Here is a 17,060-nt window from a genome sequence, read left to right as displayed (position 1 = left end):
GCCATACAGGTCGTACATCTGCAGAACGATATCCAGCTACATGCAGCATCGGTGTCATAGACCGCATTAAACCTGTTATGTAAATGTATCAACAACTGTCTTTTGTAGATATTCACGTGTTGTGACTGAGAGACATTTAAACCCAAAGTTCTCAGACTGACATCCAAACTGTTCCATATACATACAAGTCTTGGGAAGTACGACATAGCAAACAGTTGTGTTTTAGTTCTAAGAGGTGTTAACATGTGAGATCTTGCGCTTCTCCTGCTTCTCAAAGAAAAAGAAACATATTTCAACATATCTGAATCGCACACGTTTGCCATGCACTTGACAAAGAGTACGACGTCGGCCGCTTCTGTCCTGAATGTGAGTGGTAACGTACAAAGAGAAGACAATCGGGATTTATAATCGAGATGTTCAGGAACTACGCCAAGTATATACCTGGTTGCCCGACGTTGGATGCCAACGTCTACAACACTAATCAGATTACGTGGTCCGGGGCACCAAATAGAAGAACAATACTCAAGTACACTTCTAACCATAGTTACGTACCATAGTTACCATAGATATCATTTGCATAGATATCATTTGCATTGAGGCTGTATTTTGAAAAATAATTATTGAAAGAATTCAAGATGCATAATTAAGCTGTCGGCCATCATGGATCGTCAATCCTAAGTTCAATTAGGGAGGTTACAGTAACCAGCTTTATTCAGTAGGCAGAGATTATACTAGACAAATAAGCCGACATAATAAATAGTGATATCATAATAAGTAATATCATTTGCTTGTCATTTAAAAAGCTGTTTGTATGAACAAAAAATAAGAAATCCATATCAAGAATATACAGACATAATGCCCATGATCATTAATAAAAACTTTTCTGTGTTTTGTTGTCTTTTACACGTACTTTTCGTTCCAAAAATTTACCCGGTCGGGCCCCGTGTGGAAATTGACCTCAGCATAAGGCAATCATTTATATAACATTTTCTCCACCGTATTAGAGAAACTGGTCTAAAATTAGAGAACGACAACTATTTAATTGAAATGTACATCTTTGTCAAAATTTCCAGAATTTGATACCATCGATATGAACTTTCGAAAATTTTTACTTACAGTTAATAGAAAAGCATAAAATGATGGTGATCTTGGAGAACTAGGAACCTTTCCAATAATAATAGATACTAAAATGCAATTAATAAAATATTGGCATCGTCTTGTAAACTTGCCCGAAGACAGCTTACTTCGAGAAGCATACGATATATATATATATATATATATATATATATATATATATATATATATATATATATATATACAATAATTCTCAACTATACACAATATAGATATTTGAAAAGCAATCACAAAATTAAGAATTAGTTGTCATTAATTAACCCTATCTAGACCGGGCTTTTTTGGAGCTTGGTGGAACCGAGGGAGGGGTGTGTATGTCTCATTTTACCCCCCCCCCTCCTCAGAACACGGCAACGGTATGTCGTATGACCACGAGATTTACAGAGGATGGTGTACTTGTAAAAATTTATCATATCTACATTTTTTGATGTCATACATGTGATTTTATTGACCAAAACCGTTTAAATAGGTTATTCCCTGAAAACTAAATAGTTTACAACATAACTTTACCAAAAGTGTTTATGACTAAATATTGTTATGGGTGTACTAAGTATTATGTTGCTCATAGCAACACCGGTGACGTCATTAAATGACGTCATGCATGTTTAAGCTATCCGCCATTATGCTATCCTTTATTATTACATCATACATATGCTCTGTACGTAAGATGACGTTATCCACACGTGTATTAAGCTTTGTTAGATCTTCAGTTAAGTTGTAGAAGACCATTCAAAAGTCCCTGTACTTTTTTGTTTTGTCAATAAAAGAATCATCGGTATAACAAAAAGGTGTCATATTTTACAAGAGATATACATGATGAACAAAATAAACCAAAGTTACCACATGTAAAGTCACATAATTTGTTTGTCGTTTAAACAGTAAGGCCAACGCCTGCCTACAACAACCGCCTAATATCTGCTTACAAAAAGTGCCCGCGCCAACTTTGATAGCATTCGAACGGCTCGCGCTAGAACCACCAAACTTAACCCTTGTCCTGCTGGCATTCCTGGCACAATATTTTTCAATAATTTCATGTCTTAATTAGATCATAGCCCCCCAATTTTTTTTGCCCTGCAGTGGCATAGTTACTTCCGCATTTGTTGCGTTTCGCTGCGGTGTGATGCGTTGCACGAGAAATACCCCCAAATCGTACCTATACAGGGTGTTATATAGATGGTACTGTATGTGCCGCGCGACATATGTTGCGCACAGCAGGACAAGGGTTTTAAGAGACTTTTCGTAAAAATATTCTTGGCAACAATTTTGTATTAATGGAATAAGATAATGGTTTTTGGTGTTGCCATGGCAACGGTTTGCTGACGGGCATTATTTTTGCTACATGTAATTTTTTGGGTTTTATATCAAGTTACACATGGTTTCTAATATTAGTAATATCTCATGTAATTTTTCTGTAAATTTTATCATTAAAAATGTAAAATCAATGCTAATTTGATGACGTCATTGAAAAAAATTAAGAAGAGCACGAAGACAGACATTTAAGCAATCTTTCCGCAATCTGTCAAGAGGTTTTAAAGTTTGGATAAAGTTTTAAAGTTTAAATATTTAAGTTGATTTTACGACTTCGTACCGAGTGGGGAGGGCGACGAGTACGAGTAACGTATCTGTGTGGGGAGGACAACCGTATACTAGTATAGATATTGTAATCTAGGAATCATAGAACGACGTGTCGTTACACTAGTAACTTGGACAACAGATTTTCGTAGTGATATATTTGGAAGGTCTTTGTATAATTTGTAAGGGACTTGATTCACTTGAACATATATTTGGCGTCGCGTCTCGGGCGCCAACACTGATAGACGTATTTGCATATGAATAGTGTATAGCGTGGGAGGGTGATCCGCATCTGTATGTGAATATTTGGCCTAACATTACTTGTGAAACACACTTGGTGATCAATAATTACAGATACAGTAGTTGGTACTGATATTTGTTGTTAGTCTTTGGTACGTACTGTATATTTTTGTGGCATTTGTATGATTTGAGCATGTCGGTGACGCGTCCGACCGCCGTTGGTAAACAAATTTACATATGTATTCAGAACCTAGCCGGGCTAATTATATTAGGTCAAGCACACCTGTAGTAATCTTGTACGGTAATCCCGCTAAGGAATAACAGGAGCGGTGACAGCTCTAGGGTCCCGCTAAGGAATTCCGGAATAACAGGAGCGGTGACAGCTCTAGGGTCCCGCTAAGGAATAACAGGAGCGGTGACAGAGGGTCCCGCTAAGGAATAACAGGAGCGGTGACAGCTCTAGGGTCCCGCTAAGGAATTCCGGAATAACAGGAGCGGTGACAGCTCTAGGGTCCCGCTAAGGAATAACAGGAGCGGTGACACTGACAGGGTCCCGCTAAGGAATAACAGGAGCGGTGACAGAGGGTCCCGCTAAGGAATAACAGGAGCGGTGACTGGGTCCCGCTAAGGAATTCCGGAATAACAGGAGCGGTGACTGGGTCCCGCGGTTATAGGGAATAAAAATAGGAACTCCACTACACTTGTATATTCCTAGCCCTTTGCACAGTACTTAGCAGGGCTGAGCAAGGATCACAGCCAAAAGACAAAACAGGAGATAAAGAAAGTACAGGTCACATGCAACTTCAGAACCGATTGCACATCTGACTGGGCCACTTTTGCTTTCATGATTAAGCACAGCGGGGCTAACGGAACTCACGTCAGTAGCAAGAAAATGCTATTGCACAATAGTGGCACAAAGTTTTCACTGATCATGATTCTGATCTTAAGCGGGGATATTGAGATCAACCCAGGGCCTAGACCACCAAAGTTTCCATGTGGGAGTTGTAACAAGGCAGTACGTAACACCCATAATGCAATATGCTGTGATGAATGCGATAGATGGTACCACAGTGACTGCATTGGGCTATGTTCTCAAGTATACAGTGCACTAGAAAACCACCGATCATACTCGTGGGTATGTTGTGACTGTGGTATACCCAACTTTGCATCGGCCATATTCGATATCACTGATGAAACATTCCATTCAGTAAACTCATTTGACACGCTGAGTTCTGACTCAAGTTTACCAGGCGAAATCCCAATGGCTACATCCACTCCACTTAAATCAAAGCAGGGTAATTCTCAAACGAGGGGTCATAGTCACAAGAGATCCAAAAGTAAACTTCTCCTAGTAAACTGTCAGAGTGTGCGGAACAAAACAGCTGAACTGGCGACAGTAGTTGACACTTACAAGCCAGATATAGTAGCAGGTACAGAGTCATGGCTCAACCAAAACATAGCAAGTAGTGAAATATTCCCCAGCAACTACATAGCACACCGGAAAGACAGACAAACTGGCCAAGGAGGTGGTGTATTTCAGGCCAACAGAGATGATCTAATTGTTACCCATAGGCCAGACCTTGACACAGACTGCGAGGTTCTGTGGACACAAACTCAACTTGCAGGAAGGAAACCACCGATAATAGGTACATACTACAGACCCCCATCAGACCAGGGCAATAGTCTGGATGAACTTGACAGGTCTATAGGTAAAATGGGAGCAAAAATAAACTCTGACAATGTGATCATTCTTGGCGATTTCAACACCCCTGGCATCAAATGGGATACTACTGTAGCTGACAACAGTCAGGCCTACACAGGCCAAGCAGAGAAACTACTAAACCTAATGGATAACCACGGGTTATTTCAAACAGTCCAGGAACCAACTAGAAATGGTAATCTCTTGGACCTGGTCTTAGTTAATAACCCCAACATAATTGAGAAGACCACAGTAGTCCCGGGGATAAGTGACCACGACATGGTTCTAGTGGACGTTAACCTGGCACTGAAACAAACAGGAAACCTAAGAGAAAAGTGTACATCCACACAAAAGCCGACGAACCAGCCATTAAGAAAGACCTAACGGATTATGCAACTAACTTTCACAAAAGAACTCAGGATATGTCAGTTACACAGAAGTGGTCAGACTTACAAAGACAAAATGAAAGACACGATGAACAAGCACATCCCAAGTAAGATAACATCAAGCAGATACAACTTGCCTTGGTTCAACAGAAACCTAAGGAGGCACTGTCGTAAGAAGCAGCGGCTCTATAACAAAGCTAAGAAAACAGGCCAAGAGGAAGACTGGAACAAATATAAGAGAGTTAAGAAGGGAGTTCAGAAAAGCATAAGACAAGCACACTCTAAATACGTGGCAGACATACTGGGAGAAGCTATAGTTGACAAACCCAAAACATTCTGGTCGTACATAAAAGGACTGAGGAAAGACCTTGTCGGGGTAGCACCCCTAAAGGTGGGAAATACCATCATCAGTGACAGCGGGAAAAAAGCAGAAGTACTCAGTTCACAGTTCAAAGTGTTTTCACAGAGGAAGACACCACAGATATGCCATCTCTAGGTCAGCCCTGTACTCCTCCGATGGAACTGTAGTAGTTTCTACTGATGGTGTCGAAAAAATGCTTCAAGGTCTCAATCCCTCTAAAGCATCCGGACCAGACCAAATACCACCGTGGTTCCTCAAGTTGACAGCTAGTGAAATCGCGCCTGTTCTAACCAATATTTTCCAACACTCGCTAAACACTGCAGAAATCCCTAAAGATTGGAGGGATGCAAATATATGCGCCATCTTTAAAAAAGGAGATAGAGCGGTCCCCAGCAACTACAGACCTGTTTCACTGACCTGCATATCCTGCAAACTACTTGAACATATCATCCATAGCCAAATCATGAAGCACCTAGAAAGTTACAGTATATTAACGGATTACCAGCATGGATTCAGAGCCAAACGATCCACAGAAACACAGCTTATACTAACAGACCATGACATAGCTGGCGCACTAAACAGTAAACGGCAGGTAGATTTAGCAATACTTGATTTCACTAAAGCCTTTGATAAAGTCCCCCATGGCAGGCTCATCTCAAAACTGGAGTATTATGGAATCCAAGGCCCTACGCTGAATTGGTTAAAGGCTTTCCTGACCAACAGGGAGCAAACGAGACTCCGCTACATACTCGGGATCTGGTGGCCCAGGAAGGTCAGTAATCAAGATCTTCTGGAGATAGCAGGCCAAGAACGAGTAGAGATGACCATCAGAAGACGTAAATGGAGATGGATTGGTCATCTACAAAGAAAAATCCCCAGAATCCATCACTAGAACTGCCCTCGACTGGAACCCCCAAGGGACAAGGAAGACGGGTAGACCGCAGTTGTCCTGGAAGAGAGGTGTCAGAAAGGACCTAACAGCAGCCAACACCTCGTGGCACGAGGTTAAGACGATCTCAGGGGATCAAGGGCGGTGGAGAGCGTTCACTGAAGCCCTGTGCTCTAGGACGGGCGAAGAGGATTAAGTCAAGTAAGTCGACTCATGGTTTCTAATATTAATAACATCCCATATAATTTTATGTAAATTTTATCATTAAATATGCATTTTGCTAATCTGATGACGTCATTGGCCAAAATCCAAGATGGCGGACTATATTATTAGAACAGGTATATACAGGTTATTTTCCTTAAAATTTCATAAATACGACATAAAGCCTAAAATACAATGTAATTTAGGCTTTATCATGAAAAAAAAACTATTTTTGAAAATTCAAGATTGATGGTCTAAGATGGCGAATATCTTAAATTTGCATGACGTCATTTTATGACGTCACCGGTGTTTCTATGGGCAACATAAGACTTAGTACACCCTAATATTCTGTCATAAACACTTTTGGTAAAGTTATGTTGAATACCATTTAGTTTTTAGGGAAATATAGTTTTGAGCGTAAGGATGCCGCCGACATTGATGATACCGCTTTGATTAGCATTGTTTATCTAAAGCCGATGTGTCACAATGTCGCTAAAACAAACTGTCTGATCAACCGGCCTCGCGGGTGCCGGGCAGTCTGGCCTAATCTCCAGGGGACATTCTCAAGAACACGTCACGGCCTTTGTCGGGTCGGGTCGTGCCACGTGACAATAGACCCTAGGACGCGCTCTGTTCATTCGAGCGGCAAACCTCGGGGCAACAAGTCGTCTTCTCCCCGCTTGAGAATAATTTCTCTTTTCCTTTTTCACTTTTGCAAGCCACTCTTTAGCCGATCTTGCTCGAACTTTTCCTTTTCGGTTTTACAAGTCGACTCTGGTCTTTCTTTGACCCTGCCGTCTTATTGTTACCACAGGACCGACGTTCCAAACTGAAGCTGCCCACATCCCTGCCGCCCAACGCCGTGGTGGCGCCGACTGCTAGCCGGTTGCGCGAGAACTTCGCTGCGGCCTCGTTTCTGACCGGACGTTAACTCCTCGGTTACACCGTACCCACCACCCTAGCCCCGCACCCGATGCCGTCTTTCTTTGGTGAGCTGTCTTACCTGTTTTCCTTCTGTTATGGATTCTCCACCGACCCGCATTTGCTTTTTCTGTATATTCGTTCGTTTCACGGTTAGATTCCCTCTTTCGAACCGTTACGGCCGCCGGACGGGCGATTTTTCAAGAATTCTGGCTATCAAACGTGGACATAATTTGAATTTTATGACGTCCCGGGCCCAAAAATTCTATTCTAGCATATTACTATACCGCCAGTCCGTTCACAGATGGTACCACGCTCGTTTGTGGCAACAGAACCCAATATATATTTTGCTGGCGGTCGGCCTTCACCTTTCCGATTTCGGCAATTTACCATGTCACAGAAGCGTTAGGGGAGCGATTATCCCCCATCTACCGCCACCCTGAACACTGAAAGTACTTAAAACTCTCCTAATTGCCGTACTGTTTGAGTTTCGGTCTTGTTATCGCACCTCTCCGCTTTGTCGCATTTCGCGACTTTTTGGCGTTCCTAGCTCTTCCAGTTCAGCTCACAGTTTAGTGAGCCGTTTGGTGGTTTTGAGATGTTATTCTCCCTGTACAATCAACTTTGTTTATATTTGTATATGTTTTATCAACGTTAGGTTCGTCAAATAGTTCGATCATTTGATTTCTGATACGTTGTACAAATCCCATGGGGATTTACTTCTTAAACATTTTTGCGAAAACTCTTACATCGATGACGATGTTCTGTTTCTTATAATGTGTGACACGTTGGCATATTACTTTGTTTTGTTTTGAATAAATATTCGTTCTCGGCCAAACCTGAAACCTTCTCGGCTATGTTTATACTCCCTATTGTGAGGCAGGTATACTGAAGCGTAAAACATCTTTTTGCGAGGCAAAAATATAGTTTTGAGCGTAAGGATGCCGCCGACATTGATGATACCGCTTTGATTAGCATTGTTTATCTAAAGCCGATGTGTCACAATGTCGCTAAAACAAACTGTCTGATCAACCGGCCTCGCGGGCGCCGGGCAGTCTGGCCTAATCTCCAGGGGACATTCTCAAGAACACGTCACGGCCTTTGTCGGGTCGGGTCGTGCCACGTGACAATAGACCCTAGGACGCGCTCTGTTCATTCGAGCGGCAAACCTCGGGGCAACAAGTCGACTTCTCCCCGCTTGAGAATAATTTCTCTTTTCCCCACCCGCCCTCCCAATGAATTACGCTAACATCACCACATAATAAATCCTTGTGAGCATTATAATCCACTGTTTAACCATCAATTTGTTCACGGGCGAGCCCTCTGCCTTGTCACATCGTGCTGTACAAACAAGCTTGCATATAAATTTGTATGACTTTGCACCGCGAGTTTGTTTACCTTTATCTGTCCCGTCGTTTGGTAGAGTTCGCTATTATTGTCTGACTGTACCGCCGGACGAGTTTTGTATAACTTTACCGGTTTTGTTGTGTTGTACAGTTCGCGATTATTGTCTGACTGTACCGTCGGACAAGTTTTGTATAACTTTAACGGATTCGTTGTGTTGTACAGCTATTATGTTTGACCGTACCGTCGACAAGTTTTGTATAACTTTACCGGTTCCGTTGTGTCGTACAGTTCGCTATTATTGTCCGACTGTACCGTCGGACGAGTTTTGTATAATTTCAACGGTTTCGTTGTGTTGTACAGCTACTAGTATTATGTTTGACCGTACCGTCGGCAAGTTTTGTATAACTTTACCGGTTTCGTTGTGTTGTACAGTTCGCGATTATTGTCTGACTGTACCGTCTGACGAGTTTTGTATAACTTTACCGGTTCCGTTGTGTTGTACAGCTATTATGTTTGACTGTACTATCAGGCTGTACTATAGTTTTTGTATAACTTTGCGCCGTGTGGTACATTAATTCTGTGATAGATGTACTGGCGTGGATTTTGCTATAATATTGTTCCGACGTGTGGTACAGTTCGCTATTATGTTTGACTGTACTGTCGGGCGAGTGTTTTTATAACTTTACGCCGTGTGGTACATTAAATTTAATTCTGTGATAGATGTACCGGCGTGGATTTTGCTATAATTTTGTTCTGACGTGTGGTACAGTTCGCTATTATTTTTGACTATACTGTCGGGCGAGTTTTTAATGACTTTATCTGTCCCGGCGTGGTACAGACCGCTATTAGGTATGACTGTACTGATAGGCGAGTTTTTTATATAAGTTTTTGTATGATTCATGTATGAGTTTTTGGATTTTGCTATAATTTTGTCCCGTCGGGTGGTACAGTCCGCTATTACATAGGGCTGTACTGTCGGGCGACATGTCTTGACAATTCATAATTTGGCACATCCGCTCCTTCAGGATGCAGAGGTTCCATCATCCAATTCACACCTTGTCGCTCTAATCGCCGTTTTCCTGACTTTGAGCCCTAGCGAAGCCGCGGACACGGTGGAGCTGGCCACGAGGAGCACCCGCCATCACCACCTCCGCGGACACCACATCGCCGATCAGCATCCAGGCTTTCCAGAGTTGGCGGAACTGACATCTTCTACTCTGTCCAGGCAACGGAACCTGGTCAGCCTGCTCCCGTTCACTCGGCCCTGCCGCCAAACCCTCCGGACAACATCCCCGGGAACCCAGCAGACACGCTGGCTTCCTCTATTTTAGGTAACGGTAACATTAGTGATACGACAACTAAGCGCTCTGAGACCACCCCCCTTGCCGATCCTAACCCCTTCAACCCAACCCCGACCAGTAGCGGCATACACGGTCCACTAGACACCGGTATTTTCCGACCATTTCAAGGAGAGGATTTGGGGTCACAAATATGTCCATTCAAAAATTTCATTAACCCCCTTGCCGATCTTAACCCCTGCAACCCAACCTCGACCAGTTGCGGCATACATGTTCCACTAGACGCCGGTATTTCCGTCCAGGTCAAAGAGAGGATTTGGGCTCTCAAATATGTCACTTCACACAGTCCACAGCTCATTGCCTACCACCACCTAATTCGCATATTGGTCTCCCGCAAAGCCAACTGGCTCAGAAAATGCTTCGATCACGACTGCCCCTACAATCACTCGTGCTTCAAATGTTCTGGTCAGCACAAAGCACCCAATTGCCACATAACCCCCGGACAGAGCATCCCCCGTAAACTCTAGGCCCTCGGAACAATACGTGCCGCTGCCAGCCCCCGCAAATGTCAATTGTCTTGCTAATTACCTTCACGACTACCCTCCACAAGACAAAATCAACCTCCTCTATCTAACTGGCTTCACTTTCGGTTTCCCTCTGGAATATGTTAGCCCCAGATCCCCCCCTTGCATTTCCCCCCATCCAAAAAATTCTGATTTCGCTAACATCCAACACTGGTGTCTAAGCGGGTTGCTGGACCCTTCTCTTCCCCGCCCCTACCGAACCTTTTCCTATCCTCCTTATATACAGTTCCCAAAAAGGCACCTGGAAAATTTGAAAGGTTTTGCTGCTTCCTTCTCCCCCAATTATCCACCATTTTAGTTTTCTTCATAAGCTACTGAATCTTCCAAACCCAACCCAATCATTCCCACTCCAAAAGTTGTGCATGCTTCCCGCAAGTCTCAGTGACCTACATGATGTCATATCTGACACAAAAGGGGAACTGCGCAGGTTGCCTTTTCCTCCGTCAGATCTGACGCCCGGTATCCAGTGGCAGTGACCTTTTCACCAACATTCTGCGCAAATGCATGCCCACTTCTGCTTAGGTCACATTTCTAAGTCGGGGCCCGGCCCGACTGTAAGTATGAACGAAAAAGCAACAATCCATATCAAGAATATACAGAAATGGTGCCCACGATTGTTATTAACAACTTTTCTGTGTTTTGATGTCTTTTATATCGTATAATTTGTTTCCCAAAGCTGCCCGAGCGGGCCCCGTATGGGAATTGTGACCTCAGCATTAGATCCCACAAAATACACTGCTCACTCCTCTCACATCGGTGCCGCCACTCATGCAGCCCTCAGCGGCGTTCCTGATACACACTCAGTGCAGCCCTCAGCGGCGTTCCTGATACACACCGAAGAGCGCGGGGGCGTTGGTCCTCAGATGCGTTTAAGTCCAACATCTGTGCCCAAGGCATAGCTTTACATAGGCCCTAGTTAGAATTTGTAGCCTTATCTCGTGTATGTATACTGACGATTAGTTCAATTCTATCTTCCTATTTTGACACCACAAGGTGATCACATTACCCTACGGTTGGTTTCCAATAAACACGTTACAGGCATGCACGAGCAAACATATCCTGTTAACTTGACGTTTTGCCATTTAAATGGCATTGAGGAATTTTCTACTGCTACTTGCCCTACGCGCCTGTGCATTATTTCATTGATAGTTCCTAGTTTATCCTCAAGTATGTATTGCTGCACTTTTTTGATTTAACTCAACAACTTGGTAGGGTCGGTTAGCGATCTGTTAGTTTTTAAGTAGGGTCGGTTAGCGATCCGTTACATTGTATGTGACCCTGTCAGTATTTTATTCTTTTGCCTTTTTAATTCTACTTCGTCAGTTAGCTTACTTTAGTTTGTAAACGACATTGCACTTTATACTTATATCCTTACCGCAAGAACGTTGTGAAGTCTGGTCCTACTTTGTCTTCCAACCATTTCATACTTTGTGCATTTATACATTTGCGTTTCATTGAAATGCTATTTCAATGTCATGTTTTAATTCTTATACAGATCAGTTTGTATACTTTTACTTTTACAATTTTTGGTGTAAATCGTCTTTGTTCTATTTTGCATATCTACCAGTGTATACACTTGTACGCTACACGTTTCTCCTTTATACCCAATGCTGTACTTCGCAGATCCTAGTCTTACCTTCTTTGTTTTGGTTTCGTCTCCTTTGGTTAGTGGTTTTGAGATGTTATTCTCCCTGTACAATCAACTTTGTTTATATTTGCATATGTTTTATCAACGTTAGGTTCGTCAAATAGTTCGATCATTTGATTTCTGATACGTTGTACAAATCCCATGGGGATTTACTTCTTAAACATTTTTGCGAAAACTCTTACATCGATGACGATGTTCTGTTTCTTATAATGTGTGACACGTTGGCATATTACTTTGTTTTGTTTTGAATAAATATTCGTTCTCGGCCAAACCTGAAACCTTCTCGGCTATGTTTATACTCCCTATTGTGAGGCAGGTATACTGAAGCGTAAAACATCTTTTTGCGAGGCAAAAATATAGTTTTGAGCGTAAGGATGCCGCCGACATTGATGATACCGCTTTGATTAGCATTGTTTATCTAAAGCCGATGTGTCACAATGTCGCTAAAACCTATCTAGATGGTTTTGGCCAATAAAATCGCATTAATGGCGTCATAATGACGTCATATGACGTCAGAACGACATAAAAATTATAGATGTGATAAATTTTTACTAGTACACCATCCTCTAAAAATTTGGTGGTCATACGACTTACCGTTCGCGAGTTCGGAGGGGGGGGGTCAAAAGAGCCCACTTCCCGGTCCCCCCATACCCAAAAAAGCCCGGTCTAGGTAGGGTTAAGTTGTCGCTAGGACTTGCCGAATGGTCTTAATCCTACCAAGACCGGGGAGGGGGGGGGTCTAAAAGTGCCCGCGCCAACTTTGATGTCATATAGCGTCTGAACGGCTAGCGCTAGAACGGCCAAACTTAGAAACTTTTCCTACAATCTTGTTGGCAACAATTCTGTAGCATTAATGTAAGATGATAATTTTTGTGTTATCCTCCTTCAAAAATTTTTCAACAAATGCTCCTGCAGTACTAGAACAAGCTCATGTCACTTTTTCCTTACCCCAAGAACTAAAATTCATGACCCTAGCAAGTCCACAAAAACGGAAGTTCTACTGCAGTACCAACAAAAGCAGCCAGGGGGCCCAAAATCTAATCATTTCTAGGTCTCATTAAGACCTACCCATCTATCTAGTTTCATGACAATGCATACTAAGCTTATTGAGTTATGCTGTTCACAGACAAACAGACGGACAAACGCTACTGAAAACATAACATTCTTGGCGAAGGTAATAAAACTGGACCGGTACAACCTCGTTCTACAGCGGGGAACGTAAAGATGTGTCGCTGTAGACGAGTCGTTCTCCGTTCGCCTCTAGTGGAGGGGATGCGGAACTGCAGGTGCACTGGGACTAGGCCATGCGTCATCGTGTACATTAACTTGGTAGTGTCTCCTGATAGGCAGGCTTTCCCATTCAAGTTCTCGTAAGAGACTCGTACTGGGGGTCCCCTTCATGGCTCTTGTTGTAAAGCAACCAGCATGGCATTGGACTTTGTCTAGAGTAGCGCTTGCGGGAACTATCCAAAGATATAGAAAGGAGGGAGCTGGTCGTTCTTTCTGTGTGACTTGATGCAAACAACCAAAATAAATATAATGTTTATTACCACCATGAAAAATGGAGGTATTGTTTTTTGGCGCGTCTGTGTGTGTATGTGTATGTGTGTGTGTGCGTGTGTTTCCGCACATTTGTAGTCAGCATAACTTCTCAACGCCTTTATTGATTATGGTGATATTTGGTATGTCGGTAAGGTCAAATATGGGCTTCCTGGCGGATGACATTTGCATAATTAATGAGGACATGTTGAAATGAAGTAGAGGGATTTTACAATATAAAAATGTTGTTATTTGAATTTACAAAACCATAAATCAAACTAGATTATGCTAATTATGACCTTATTTTCATTGCCAATGAGACAAATAAAAACATTTACAATGACTCATATATTTCATGGAGGTATGAATTCTCAGAATTTTTGTTTCCGATATGTGTTGGAGGGTGCCAAGCTAAACCAGACAGAAGGTTGGGAACTCCCCAAGACTTACTTACCCTTACTCCGGAGGGAGGCAGCGGGGGGTGGGACCCGACAGACCGATGCAAGTCTCGGGCCTAGTCTAGCGCTCTCGCGTAAATAGGCCACTCCGTGAACAAGATGGACTGATAGCCATTGAAAATTTTGAGGTTAGTATCCTTATCCTTCCAGAGTTGTTACTGATGAAAGAATTCACTAGGAACTGTATCTATACGTGACAAATGAATCTCCTCAACGGAAATTCTATGATTTTTTAACCCTCAACAGCATACCTTCTCGGACTGATTAATCCGCGGACCCCAAAGCATTTTTTTTAGAAATTATCAACATGATACCAGCTCCATTGTTTTCCTAATTGATGTGTGAACCTCTGAGTCCACATCACGTGCAAAAATCATACATTTTGACCTTTTCCTATTTTTTGGCAAAGAAAAGACAAAAGAAGAAAACCCTGATTTTTACACCCTATTCAGACCGAGTGTTTTTTCGAGGCCCGCGCCAACTTTAATCTCAGATAGCGCCTGAACGGCTTAAGCTAGAGCCATCAAATTTGGTGACCTTTCCTAAAATTCATCTGGAAAAAAATTCAAAGTAGTTAAATGAGTTCATGATTTTTGTGTTGCCATGGCAACGGGTTTCTGACAGGCAATTTTTTTGAAAAAATCAGTAATTTTGGTTTAAACTTTACAATTTTCAGGGATTTATACCCGATAACACTTCCTTTCTGACAGTAAAAACATCTTACATAATTAAAGATAAGTTAAAGCATTAAATATTCATAATATATGCTAATTTGATGACGCAATTGGTCAAAATCCAAGATGGCGGACCACATTATTAGCTCTGACGTCATATGACGTCTTAATTACAGTAAAATTGTTAGAATTTAATTCTATTAGTACACCATTCTCTGAAAATTTGTTGGCCATACAATTAGTGCATAAAAACATATTAAAACGGAAATAAAGTAATGTATAAGAACGCCAGTGTATCCATTACGATCAAAAGCCGGCTGGGGTCAACGCGGACCCCAAAAGAAAATTAGATATAAAAATTTTTCAAAATGGAGGAAACTGAGTTTTCTGCACTGTATTGAGGGGAAACTTTGTGGGTGACAATTGCTTGAAATTTCAGAAAAAAATCTATACAAACAAGAAAAAATATTACAGCATATATAGTACTGGGGTCCACGTGGACCCGATGTATACTGTTTAGGGTGAATGATCGGAATGGCATACTTGGGACATCTGTAAGTTAATCAAAAGTTAACATACATCACGATGCATATATCATGTTAATGCAGATTTCATTTGCATAATTAAAGAAGAAATTTCCATTTACATATCAAGCCAATATTTCATGGAGGTATGAAATCTCGGAACTCTTGTTTGTAATGTGCAATGTATAATATTTTAGTCCTGATGGACGTGTTGAAGGAACCTGTTTGTGAATTTTTGTAAAAAAAGCTGCGATTCAGCACTTGTACTGAGAAGATTTTTATTTTGAATAAGCCATTCTCTCTTTTTCTCGAATCTAGGACATTGAATGGGTACGGCATGTGGGGAATGTGGATATGAATCAGACTTCCTGTTGTAAATGTTACACATTTATGCCGATCTCCAAAAATAGGAGAGGTTGAAGAAGGAATTTATTTACAAAGTCACGGGATATTTTTTTGTAATTAAGAATTTTCAAAGACCACGTCAAAATATACGCCTGGGGTTTGGGTGTTTGTGGGTTAAGGAAAATCTAAAGTTTTCAATGCATAACTGTTACAGTAGTAAAGATAATGATGGAAGATTGTTGGTAGTACACATTTAAATAAATGATTTGGATTTTTGTATTCGCAATATGTCTGCATCAAATAGAGACAACCCTGCATTTTAAATTAAAATTGCCAAAGGTATTAAACATCCTAAGATTAAATCATGAACGTTATGTAATGGTAGGCGATTTTAGCACTGTCCAAAATGCTAGATTTGACAGATCCGTACATAATCCAGGACCTTTTTAGCCAAAAGTAAAGCAGAAAATTGAGAAACTGTCGTTTTATTCAGCTTCGTGTCACGTCGCGTCGCGGCTTATGCATCCTTGCGAGCATTGATTGATCGTATCCATGAAGTAGGTTGTACCGTGTGCAATATCCACCAAGAATTCCGACCAATCAAAGGGCGTCAACTACACTATACACTAAGGCACACACGAAGAGAACGCAGTTTGTCCAGGGTCCACCAACGGTAAAAGAACCATTAAAAATATCTAGGTTCTGTCTCTGGTAGGTTCAATATGTACGTGCATAAACTCTTGTGTAAATCTTTACGTGTTTTGTACAGAATGGTATTTATAAATTTTTTGTTACTCGTGTTTGTATCGTACATGTATTTAATTATACTTAGGACATCAAATGTAATGATAATTCTAGACCATTGAAATAATTTTCTGTTTTATGTCTAATTTTCAGGTTTTTAGCTGAGCAGCTTGACTATGTAAAAGAGCGTAATCATTTTTTAAGCTAACAAAACCACATGGATAGCATTACAAGGGTTTTCGCAAAAGCATTTTTTGCGAGGAAGTATATTTGTGTCTTTATGATTTTCCTACTATTTTTAAGATATGTACAAATAAGAAAGGGACCAAGCAAATCTAAATCGGAATTGAGTTCCAATGATTCTTGCTGCACAAAAATGTACACAAGTACTGAAGAAATGGTGGATCGGCGGCATTCTTTGTGTTCTGTGAATGTGACGAAGGAAGAAGGGTGTTTTGTAAAAGAAGGTAAATATATATATATATATATATATATA

The 17,060-nt window shown here is 41.4% G+C and overlaps 1 protein-coding gene across 1 annotated transcript in view; it reads left to right on the top strand.

Moving 5' to 3' along the window:
- The window catches only part of LOC109474375 (beta-1,4 N-acetylgalactosaminyltransferase 2-like), a 35,170-nt gene extending 27,757 nt beyond the window's left edge, over window positions 1-7,413 (top strand). Inside the window, exons 12-13 of the mRNA XM_019774667.1 lie at window positions 6,311-6,396; window positions 7,297-7,413. Coding sequence (XP_019630226.1) covers window positions 6,311-6,396; window positions 7,297-7,413 — 203 coding nt within the window. The remainder of the gene's footprint in view (window positions 1-6,310; window positions 6,397-7,296) is intronic.
- The last annotated feature ends 9,647 nt before the right edge of the window (window positions 7,414-17,060 follow it).

The sequence above is a fragment of the Branchiostoma belcheri genome, unplaced genomic scaffold (genome assembly GCF_001625305.1).
Source record: "Branchiostoma belcheri isolate BF01 breed outbred unplaced genomic scaffold, Haploidv18h27 scaffold305, whole genome shotgun sequence".
Lineage (NCBI taxonomy): Eukaryota > Metazoa > Chordata > Leptocardii > Amphioxiformes > Branchiostomatidae > Branchiostoma > Branchiostoma belcheri.
This window is presented reverse-complemented; position numbering and strand designations above follow the sequence as displayed.